The 12778-nt window shown below is 34.0% G+C and overlaps 1 protein-coding gene across 4 annotated transcripts in view; it reads left to right on the plus strand.

The window, feature by feature from the left end:
- Window positions 1-971: 971 nt before the first annotated feature.
- The window catches only part of LOC132729396 (hephaestin-like protein), a 108805-nt gene continuing 96998 nt past the window's right edge, over window positions 972-12778 (plus strand). For 3 of the 4 annotated variants that reach the window (XM_060715159.1, XM_060715160.1, XM_060715158.1), the window contains exons 1-2: window positions 984-1107; window positions 2309-2464. In XM_060715159.1, the coding sequence (XP_060571142.1) occupies window positions 2316-2464 (149 nt within the window). In that variant the 5' untranslated portion in view covers window positions 984-1107; window positions 2309-2315. Of the gene's footprint in view, window positions 1108-2280; window positions 2465-12778 lie in introns of all 4 variants that reach the window. The other variant, XM_060715161.1, reaches the window with a different exon arrangement.

A 12778-nucleotide genomic window follows, 5' to 3' on the forward strand; every position in this document is an offset into this window, starting at 1 on the left:
TACCATTAACAATTGTTTATCATGTTTGGAGCACCCAGCATGCCGATTTTCATGTATAATGGCGCGATAGTGTTACATTAACGTTTCCGTGAATTCAAAGTTTTATGTGCACAAAATCATGCCAAAAGTTAGTTTGTCCTGAATTCCGCTATTTGTGCCATACTGTTCAACATATTGTCACTGTTACAGTTATAAGATACGTGAACGTGACAACTTTGGTTCACTGAAACGACCTGAATATTAAACATATTCAGGACAGCTTATCCATACATGTTCACTTTAATCAATACCAGTAAACGTGCTGTAATAAACATCATAAGTTTTTTTTAAATGTTATGAGCGCCAGTTCAAACAGAGTCTTTCTGGTAACGTGCGTCCATCTATTATGAAAATGTAACTTTACGAACTGATTATTTTATATCCCATTGAATTATCAAATATCTTTAGCTTGTATATTCAGCATATGGGAATAAACCGTCCGTAACGTTTTCTAACAAAGACAACACACTTCAAGGCAGAATCAATTAGTTTTGGACAATATTTCTTAAATGTTATTTAACAAATGTTAGTGTATTCTGCAGGTAGATCTTGTTTAACCTTGTAGTTTCAGAAATATATCAGTTTGTAACCGGAAGTCAGTGTATGTATTTTTCAAATGTGTTCCTTTGCAATTTGAAGCTGCAACACAATCCAGGATCATGTCGCAGTTAAGCTACGGAGAACTGATGTGACGTTGAAATATACACAATAATTGCCCCGACCCTCCTACCAACATCCCCACCTCCCCAATCGGTTTCCATCATGCCATGACTACAGATATATCAGAAGACAAATATGACAGCTTTGTTAATATGAGTAATAAAATAAAATGAAAAACTTAACAAAGTTTATTATCCAGAAAATGGTACATCGAATGTAAACGTGACTTCAGCGAGAAACGTAGATATTTTCAATGTCAAATTGAAAGATACAATCTTTCCCATTAAGGCAATAATATATATAATTGATCAATGAGAAACTTGAATCAGTAGTTTGGACACATCTACATTGATAAGTGTAATTTTGTTTGTGAAAAACTGTTCTGCTGTTTGAGAGAATAAAGAAAAGGTAAGCAAACTTCTATTTATTTATTTCTTAATTACTTTTAGATGTTTTTGGTTTGAAAAGATTATCATAAGCTTAATTATTAAAACATCTTTTCTTTTAGAATATTTCCGAAAATTTTCAATAATTTTAACTTTAAGCATTGGTGCTTTTTTCTGTACGTAGACTTGGTGCTAAGGGCTGTGGACGATAACTTGCACTTTCCAGTACCGTCCATGAACAGGTTCAATCAAACCGAGCCTGCAACTTTTCAATTGTGTCATTTGGGAGTTCTTTAGGGATTCGGTTTTTCTCTGTTTTATGAAAATAATGGAAAAAACATATGTTGAGTCGATGATTAGAGACAGTCAGTTATCTTTTTGTATATTGTATATTTTTTGTATCTTTTCAAATTTAGATCATAAAAAAAGCAACATTGTCATCTCAGATCATAATTCCTTTTAGAGAATAAGTTTTTTTTTTAAATCCTTTACCCTTGCAGTAAATGAAAATAGAGCTGGTTAGCCTGCAACTCCATGCAGTCTGAATAAACTTTACTGACTTTAAATTCTTATCTTGAATATATATAATAATACCCCACCCACCTCCTGCTGCCCTCCCCGCCTCCCTAAATTTGTTATGTTTAAGTTGCACATGTCCATTTAAGAAACTAAGCAATTTAAGGATTGATACATTGCTTTATGTTAATGAAAAGATGCTTTTTATAAAAATTATTATTTATTATCAATGTAAAACAAATGTTACAATATCTGATGTGTATTGCTGTTGGTTGTAGTTTTTTGTGAGTATTGCAAATGAATACAATTGAATTTGATCATATTTTATAATTTTATTGACGTTTGACTTATGTTTCATTTAGCATACATTTTTCACGATACTTACTGTTAAATACCTTTGAATCTTTGTAGACAGAATTTTATTTTTTTATTTAACAGTTTTTTCCAAATGATCCCAGGTGTTTGATAATATAGCAAAATTCCCATTCTTGATTTCAGCCTTATAGATAATTATTGTCAATTATCAGTTATGATACGTTTAGAATTTTTTAAGACAATTCAGTCATGTGCTTTCAGATTCCAGATTTTATATTGACATTGCCGCTAAAGATAAACAAATTATGCATAAGGATTTTTTTCTTTTTGAATTCTTTCTGGTCAGTATATTTTTCTACTTCAGATATACATGTTATTATTATAATATCTAGGGGAGATATGCATGTTGCTATGCTGACCATTTTCTTGGGGTTGTTGATGTTAACATCGACTGCATTAGGCAAAGATTGGCACTACTATATTTCTGCTGATGAGGTCGATTGGAACTACGCTCCGTTCAACGCAAATCGTGTCACTAACGACAATAGGCAAGTACCGCACTTATTTCTATCTGTCCAGATACCCAGTAACCCCCGCAAATTTGTTTGCCTTTCTGTATGGAATATCTGCTTATGCAGGCTTTAATCTGTATGATAAATTAATGTAAAACTCACTTAATTACAGACATCTGTTACAATTATTAGACGCTTGGTGTAAAAACCGAGACATTGTAAAATGTCACACATGATTAAAGGGATTCCACTAAGGAAAACCGAGACATTGTTAAATGTCACACTTGATTAAAGGGACTGCGACATAATGGGATTGGAAATATTTTTACGATATCTTTATTACATGTGATTTAAGTCTATACCAATAACTTATGTGCAAAATTTCAGATGATTTGCTTACTAATTTTTTATACAGAATGATCATTTTAATGTACACAATTATCTAAACCAAAAATTTGCACTAAATGTCGATTGTAATTTAATTCTGAGCAAAGTTTGTTTTACCTTTTTCCATTTTTATTGCCACCAGTTGATCTTTGTTAGCTTGCTTAAGTTTTATGGTTTTTTTGTATGTGAGAAGTTAGCAGTTAACATTGAGCTAAGCAAAAAGGCATTACAATTTATATAGGGAAATCAATGATCTGCTGTTATGCTCAGCTGGGTAAGCAATCTACGAGAACATTCCAAAATAAAGTGTAGAAATGCTCTGCTGGTATGCTCAGCTGGCTAAGCAATCTAGCAGGGCATTCCTAAATAGAGTGTAAAAATGCTCTGCTGGTATGCTCAGCTGGCTAGGCAATCTAGCGGGACGTTCCAAAATATAGCTTAAAAATGTTCTGCTGGTATGCTCAGCTGGCTAAGCAATCTAGCGGGGCGTTCTAAATTATAGCGTAAAAATGCTCTGCTGGTATGCTCAGCTGGCTAAACAATCAAGCGGGGCTTTCCAAAATATAGTGTAAAAATGATCTGCTGGTATGCTCAGCTGGCTAGGCAATCTAGCAGGGCATTCCTACACATAGTGTAAAATATTCTTTGCTGTTATACTGAGCTGGCTAAGCAATCTAGCGGGGCATTCCAAAATATAGTGTAAAAATGCTCTGCTTTTATGCTCAGCAGGCTAAGCAATCTAGCGGGACATTCCAAATTATAGTGTAAAAATGCTCTGCTGTTATACTCAGCTGGCTAAACAATCTAGCGGGGCATTCCAAAATATAGTGTAAAAATGCTCTGCTGTTATGCTCAGCAGGCTAAGCAATCTAGCGGGACATTCCAAATTAATGTGTAAAAATGCTCTGCTGTTATACTCAGCTGACTAAACAATCTAGCGGGGCATTCCAAAATATAGTGTAAAAATGCTCTGCTGGTATGCTCAGCTGGCTAAGCAATCAAGCGGGGCATTCCTATATATAGTGTAAAAAATGCTCTGCTGAATTGCTCAGTTGGCTAGGCAATCTAGCAGGGCATTCCTATATATAGTGTAAAAATGCTCTGCTGGTATGCTCAGCTGGCTAGGCAATCTTGAAGGTCATTTCTTTTGTCTGCGACTGATTCTGGGACAATCGCAGACTTTCAGGAATTTTTGGTGCCAATGGAGATAATGACATTTGTGAATTCTAAGGACCATCCAGAGTCCATTTCGTTGGTCTGCGACTGTTTCTAGAACACTCGCAGACTTTCAGAAATTTTCGGTGCCAATGGAGATAATGATACTTTATTTCAAAAGGACCCTCCTGAGTCTATTTCGTTGGTCTGCGACTGATTCTGAGTCACTCGCAGACTTTCAGGAATTTTGGTGTCAATGCAGAGAATGATATTTCTGACTTATTGGGACCTTCCTGTTTCCGTTTTTTGGTCTGCGACTGGTTCTTAGGCACTCAAGACTTTCAGGATTTTATGATGTCAAGGCAGATAATGACATTTTTTACTTCTAGGGTAAAATATGTCATCCAGGGTCCATTTTGTTGGTCTGCGACTTAGTCTTCCCAGATTTTCAGGAATTTTTGGTGCCAATAGAGATAATTACATTTTTGACAGCTTTTGACCATCCAGAGTCTATTTCGTTGGTCTACGACTGATTATTGGGCACTTGCAGACTTGCAGGAATTTTTAGTGCTTATGCAGATAATGACATTTTAGAGTGAAAATGCTCTGCTTCTGACTAAGGGGTCCTTAAAATTAAAACATGTCATGATCTGCAATGGCACAAAACATCCTGAAAGTCTGCGAGTCTCAAAGAATCAGTCGCACACCAAAGAAATGTACTCTAGCGATTCCCTAGAAGTCAGAAATGTTATTATCTCCATTGGCATAAAAAATTCCTGACAGTCTGCAAGTGTCCCAAAATCAGTCGCAGACCAGCGAAATGAACTCTGGTGGGTCGCTAGAAGTCAAAAATGTCATTATCTCCATTGGCACCACTGTATCATGAAAGTCTGCGAGTGTCCCAGAATCAGTTGCAGACAAGAAAATTGGACTCTGGTGGGTCCCATGAAGTAAAAATTGCCATCATCTCTATTGGCACCAAACTTTCCTGAAAGTCTGCGAGTGTCCAACAATACGCCGAAGGCCGAGCAATTGGACTCTTAAAGGTCCCTAGAAGTCAAAAATATGATTATTTCCATTGGCACCAACCATTCCTGAAAGTCTGCGAGTGTCCCAGAATTAGTCACAGACCAAAAAAATGGACTTTTTAATGTCCCTAGAATTCACAATGGTAAATATCAGCATTGGCACCAAAATTCCTGTAAGTCTACGAGTGCCCATCAAAAAGTCGCAGGACAATGAAGTATTCTCTTTAAGGTCCCTAGAAGTAAAAAAAATATCATTATTTCTATTGACACCAAAAATTCCTGAAAGTCTGCGATTGCTTCAGAAGTGCCTAGAAGTCGAAACTGTCAATAAAACGTTGGCAACAACAAGTCCTGGAACTCAGAATAAGTCTGCTAGCTGACCATTTCAGCACAGCATATTAATACTATAATTCAGAATGCACCGCAAGATTGCTTATCTAAAACAGCATTTTCACACTATTTTTCAGAATGTTCTGCTAGGTTGCCTAGCCAGCTCGGAATATAACGCAAATTTAATACTATATTTAAGAATGTCCCGCTATATTGCTTTGCCAAATGAGCATTGCAGCAGAGCATTTTTACACTATACATTGTATTTAGGTATGCCCTGTGTAATTTCTTAGCCAGCTAAGCATTCCAGCAGATCATTTTACACTATATTAAGGAATGTCCTGCTAGGTTGCTAAGACAGCTGGGTATTACAGAAGAGCATTTTAAAACTATATTTAGGAATACACTGCTGGATTGCCTAGCCGGCTGAGCATTCCAGCAGAGTATTTGTACAATATTTAGGAATGCCCTGCTAGATTGCCTAATAAGCTAAGCATTCCATCAGAGCAGTTTTACACTATATTTAGGAATACCCTGCTAGATTTCCTTGCCAGCTGAGCATTCAGGCAAAGCATTTTAAGACTATATTTAATTATGCACTGCTAGATTGCCTAGCCAGCTTAGCATTCAGGCGGAGCATTTTAACACTATATTTAGTAATGCACTGCTGGATTGCCGGGCCAGTTTAGCATTCCAGCAGAGCATTTTGACATTATATTTAGTAACGCCCTGCTAGATTGCTTAGCCAGCTTAGCATTCCAGCAGAGCATTTTTATACTATATTTAGTAATGCACTGCTAGATTTCCTAGCAAGCTTAGCATTCCAGCATAGCTTTTTACACTATATTTAGGAATACCCTGCTAGATTTCCTTGCCAGCTGAGCATTCAGGCAAAGAATTTTAAGACTATATTTAGTTATGCACTGCTAGATTGCCTAGCCAGCTTAGCATTCCAGCAGAGCATTTTACACTATATTAAGGAATGCCCTGCTAGATTGCCTAGCCAGCTAAGCATTCCACCAGAGCATTATTATCTATATTAGGAATGCTCTGCTTATTGCCTAGCCAGCTTAGCATTTCACAAGAGCATTTTACACAATATTTAGTAACGCCCTGCTAGATTGCCTAGCCAGCTTAAAATTCCAGCAGAGCATTTTACACTATATTTAGTAATGCCCTGCTAGATTGCCTAGCCAGCTTAGCATTCTAGCAGAGCATTTTTACACTATATTAAGTAATGCACTGCTAGATTGCCTAGCCAGCTTATCATTCCAGCAGAGCATTTTAAGACTATATCAAGGAATGAACTGCTAGAATGCCTGGCCAGCTTAGCATTTCAGCAGAGCATTTTTACACTTTATTTAGTTACGCCCTGCTAGATTGCCTAGCCAGCTAAGCATTCCAGCAGAGCATTTTAACACTTTATTAAGGAATGCCCTCCTAGATTGCCTGGCAAGCTTAGCATTTCACAAGAGCATTTTTTCACTATATTAAGGAATGCCCTGCTAGATTGCCTAGCCAGCTTAGCATTCCACGAGAGTATTATTACCTATATTAAGGAATGCTCTGCTATATTGCCTAGCCAGCTTAGCATTCCACCAAAGCATTTTACACTATATTGAGGAACGCCCTGCTGTATTGCCTAGCCAGCTTAGCATTCCAGCAGAGCATTTTTACACTATATTAAGTAATGCCCAGCTTAGCATTCCAGCAGAACATTTTACACTATATTTAGTAATGCCCTGCTAGATTGCCTAGCCAGCTAAGCATTCCAGTAGAGCATTTTTACACTATATTTAGTCATGCCCTGCTAGATTGTCTAGCCGGCTGAGCGTTTCAGCAGAGCAATTTGTTCACTATTGCTAGGAATGCTCTGCTAAATGCCCAAATTGAAATTCCTTTTGCTTAGCTCACTGTTCACTGCTAACTTCTCACATACGTTTTTTTTTAGACTTTTTGACCTCACTGGAGCTCCTTTAAGAGTAGACCTGCAGCATCTGTTGCTAATAACACTGACATTTGGTGGCTTTTAAGCTCATTAGTTTTCGCTATACCTGTAACCCAAATGTGTAATTGTGTCATTCTCCAAAAAATCAATGAGGCAATGCATACGTTCAAACTTAAGCGCTTGCAATATTTACATTCCATATATGACGAAACCGTAACCACCTATAATCTGAATGAGAATTAATACTTCTAATAAGAGTAACGTAACAATAACGTAGGATCACACGCGGTAGATTTATATATCTCTTTTAGATGTTACATTGAGATAAAGGCCACACTTTGGCATAAAACGTTGTACAGAAGTTTTGTTGTTTATTCTTGTAGCAGAAGCACTGGTCGACATACTTATGTATCACAATTATCATTAAACTTACTTAACTCTCTTATTATACGATCATTCTTTAACAATCTAGGGTTATATATGCTAACAACTATTTAAATAGGGACAAATAATTACAACTTTATGAAATAGCAAACTTCCTTATATTTTGTAGAAAAATATAAATTGACAGCAACCTTGTATATAGTTGATGTAAACGTCGCGGTTATCCAATGAAACCCGCCGTTTCAAACGTGCAGCAAAGCTTTTAAAAGCAATACAGCGCATAGAAAAAAATCTTCATGAATTGACAGCAGCAGTTAATATTTTCTATAGTACTGCAAGTTTGTAACGTCTATTTCCAATGGATATAATTGTGACGTTTATAAAAATACGGCTGCTATCAAATTATGAAGTAATGTTTTCTCTTAAACTTAGGAAGTTTACTGTATTATTACTTTATATGTGATGTTATAACATGTCTTGATTTGAATATAAACGGTTGTTTGTAATATAATAGCGGTAATTGTTATATAAACAATATAAGCAACCTTTTATAGAGGGTCATATAACCTATCAATATCTTTATAACTAATAAGTTATTGGTAAGATATTTATTGTGATCAAATGTGTATACTCTATAGGGATAAAATCTGTAACGATAGAAAAAAAATACAACGTGATGAAACAATAATTATGATAACATATGTTGCTATAAAATCTTTTGCTCGTTGAAATATTTTATGATCGTCATGATATCTTGTTAAGTACAGATGTATTTATGTGACTAAATGTTTTATGACCAAACTAGTATATATGCGTTGCAATACTATTACCACTTTTGTACGGAAGCGTCCCGTTGCCAATTTAACATGTTATATAAAAAAGATAACTCCTAGGTAGGAGATAAAAAAAGCCTTATTAGGAGTTTATAACTATTACATAGGACATTATAACTCCTACGTAGGACGCAATAACTCCTACGTAGGAGATAAAAAAGTCTAATTATGAGTTTATGAGTTTATAACTCCTACGTAGGACTAAATAACTCCTACGTAGGACTAAATAACTCCTACGTAGGAGATAAAAAGCGTTATTAGGACTTTATTACTCCTACGCAGGAAACATATCATAGTTCTGAAAGCACAGAGTGCGACGGACATGTATGCTTTACCATTTAATGAGATAATATGTTTTAATTGTAGTTATGAAATTGAAGATGAGCTGCATGTCCTTGTTTAATTTCCACTTTATTCGCAAATTAGAGAGGCGCTTTATATTGACATATGTAAAACAAACGACAGATTTTTAATGTAAAGAGATAATGAGAAATTCATATATTTGCTATCAAATGAAAATATTGTAAAATATTCTGCCAAAGCCTGCTTTGATATATTATGTATGAGGCGCAAGTTGTTAGTTACTCTGTAGTCTGTACTCATATATCATAGTTAAAATTTAAATACTAGTTAGAATGTGTTTGTTTTATATGTTTAATATAAATTTTAATGCAATCACATATTTGAGCTTTTAACAATTTTTTTATATTTTAATATTGTTTTAAATGTTTTTTTTTATTTATGATTATGTTCTTAGTAAGTGAGTGAGTGAGTGAGTGAGTGAGTGAGTGTGTGAGTTGGTGAGTGAGTGAGTGAGTGAGTGAGTGAGTATGTAAGTAAGGTCTTTAAATTTACTGAGGCTACCACATTTGGTTACCAATCTTTTCCATGTGGGGGCCTTCAAACATAAAATATAAATACTATTTTTACATCATGGTTATACAGCGAAATTTTCAAATAACATACATGAAAACACAAAATGCTACTATATGTAATGAAACAACAAAAAACAAAAAAAAAAAAAAAAAAAAAAAAAAAAAACAAAAAAACACAACAACAAAAAACAAGGTACATTCAAACAAAATACATATTCAAAACACAATGAATGTACATGTGCATACATTACTTTACAAGATCAAGATCAAGGTACTTACGTGAAATTCCATCTGATATTCTTAGTCTCTCATAACTCTTTTATAGTGGCTTTGTACACGTATTTCTTTTATAACTTTGTTATATTTTGTTATTGTATGAACAAAAGTGAGACTTAAACAAATTGTCTTGTCTTGTCTTGTATGCTAGAGTATAACTTAGGATAGCATATTATGTAGGAAAATAAATTAGATGTGTTAAATTGTAATTGTGACAAGCCGTTTTAGTAAATACCCTTATTATGTAGCCAGAGATGATTTTGAGCGAAATAACCAGAACTCAATAATCTGAATTATTTTGAGCAATACAACTAGTTCCGAAAATTGAATTTCATTGTCTACATATATAAATCGATGATTTTGTATTATGTACGTTTAGTTATATTGATTATACAAACAATGTATGGGTTAAACTTTGTTCAAAGTAGTATATAATTCTTTTTTTTAACTTGGGCGTGCATAATGCTTCGCAAATCGCAACTTTCCAGAGCTTGAACAAGATACTTCGACCCCCTCTTCCTGCCCCTATAAGGATTTACATGTAATTATTCGAAACGACCGAAAATAGATATATTGTTTGTTTTGTTCAGCTAGTTCGAATGGTAAATGTAATCTTTAAAGCCTTTTAGAAATTTGTAAATTCACATTTAAGACACTTAAATGCTTATTGTCGAGTAAGGTTTTCGAAGAGCTCTGAAACAATTTTTCGGGATACATCGCCAATGCTTACAGACATCTCACCCCAAGACACTTTGTACTCAAGAAACCTGAGACACTGTATCGAAAGGTGATGTGGTCCTCAATATTTAACATTTTAAATTTCGGGGGGGGGGGGGGGGGTGGGAGGAGGGGAGTTAAGTGTCTTGTTCCATCGCCGATATTCCGTTCGGACTGTCGAGATTTGCAAAGCATTCTGTATGCATTTCTTATAAAGTCCTACGTAGGAGATACAAAACTCCCAATTAGGCTTTTTAAACCCTCCTACGTAAGAAATTTTACACCGCACGAGTTATAAACTCCTAATTAGGCTTTTAATCTCCTACGTAGGATTTATAAAGTCCTACGTAGCACTTAACACTCACTCATTCATTCATTCATATGAGCATCAAGATTTGCTTAAACTCCTTATTAGTTTTTTTTTATATCCTGAGTAAGCTTTATAAAGTCCTACGTAGTTATAAACTCCTATTTAGGCTTTATATCTCCTACGTAGGAGTTATAAAGTCGTACGTAGCACTTTTCAAGATTATGTGATTAAAAAAAACCACAAAAAACAACAAACAAATGTGATTAAATTTATGAACTAAAATCCATCGAAAACGTTGAGTTTTTTTCTATTTGTAAAAGTAATGTGATTGGTCCCCTCATAATAGCAATGACACAATAGATATGTTATCATGATAATATGATAAATGGATTTGTCGTAATAGAACCTTATTACCTGATTAAAAAACCAGGATATTATAATTATACTTATAAATGAAATATTGAGAAATATTAATGAAATAAAATAAATACGTACAGTCAACTCCTCTTGTAACGAACTCGCTTATAACGAATTATCACGAATTATCGTTAATAACGAACTAAGTCTGACATCACCGACCGATTCCTTCTTTATCTTATATTAAAGCACATCGCTAAATATGTACTCGCTTAAAACGAATTTTCGGCCATAGCGAACCAATTTTGATTTTCCGTATTTTCAATGTAAAAAATTATTTTTCATTGCAATCATCGAAACATATATTCCGTATTTTCACTGGTGTCTTGCTGAACTATTTTCTTCTAAATTTAGCCAATACACAAAATTAAAGGGGAAACCTTTCAGTTGTAATGTCAAAAAAGGGGAAAATGTACAAAATAAAAAGGAAAATTCTCTTTTTTTATAATACAGGATTTATTTTCATTTTGTGGTATGAAATTCATCATATTTCACCCGTGGCTACCTTCACTCATGAATATTTATTTTCATACTACTAGATGAAAATAAATCCTGCATTTATAGAAAAAATATCAACTTTAAATCCCAATACCTTTTTTTATTTTTTAAAATCTTGTTACATTATGCAACAACAACAACAACAACAACAACAACAACAACAACAACAACAACAACAACAACAACACGCTCATTTGCTGTCTTTTGCTTCTTTTGCTATGTGGACAATCGGTATAGTGAATTAGTATTTAGTATGGAAGTCAAAATAGTTCTTTGTTAACATTATGCTACAGCTGCTAAGACACATAATAGCACATTCATCTCTCTTGTATTTCGTTGGTTAATATTTAATATGCTATAAATCCATTGTTTAAACATCGATAAACACATGTTTGATCTTTACAAAGAATTCAAAACTATCGATTTCTTAGGCGTAACGTGCCTTTAAGACAATCAAGTGTGAAAATAAATTTGCTATGATGTAAGCCTTTATTCTTGTTACTTTTTTTTAATTCAAAATAGCCTTGATTATTTTTTTTATTGATGTTAAATCAATGATTATTAGCAGTATGTTTGTGATTAGAGATATGGTGATATTATTTGAAGTGATTATCAATGCTTTAAAAAAATTGTGATAAAACCACAAAATATTAAGATATATAGATTAGATATGTAGTCGTCAACTGGTGTTGTTCAGATAAGTTTTTCACCAATTTATTTGTTATTCGTCGATTTAAATGCGAAGTTTATTGAATTTAAATAAAATAATAGTTATTTTTCGTAGAAAAAAATATATAAAACGATATCAAAGATTTTGCTTGAGCAAACCTGTCATAATACATTTTCTGTATTGTGATAACATGTTAAAGGCCCATTATGTCTCAAAAGTACTATCACTTTTTTTCTCAAAAACCTTTTATTTTTGGTATCTTGTACCAGTTTCCCTAAAACGTAATCTTTTGCAATATACACGATTTTTTTGCATCGTCAGTTTTGTTAACATTGGTATAATTATACGGAAAAAGTTTTTTGTATGAAAGTGAAAATACTTTTTTCTTTACATTTTGCATTTTTATGACACATAGCTGCATGTTCAGCTTTTTCCAGTTGTAAAACATCTTAATTTCTATTAATCCATTATTTAAACATTATTGAACAAACGTTTGTTATTTCTAAAGACTAAAACGTATGG

Source organism: Ruditapes philippinarum, unplaced genomic scaffold (assembly GCF_026571515.1).
Source record: "Ruditapes philippinarum isolate M1 unplaced genomic scaffold, ASM2657151v2 ctg1357_1_1_1_1, whole genome shotgun sequence".
Classification (NCBI taxonomy): Eukaryota; Metazoa; Mollusca; class Bivalvia; order Venerida; family Veneridae; genus Ruditapes; species Ruditapes philippinarum.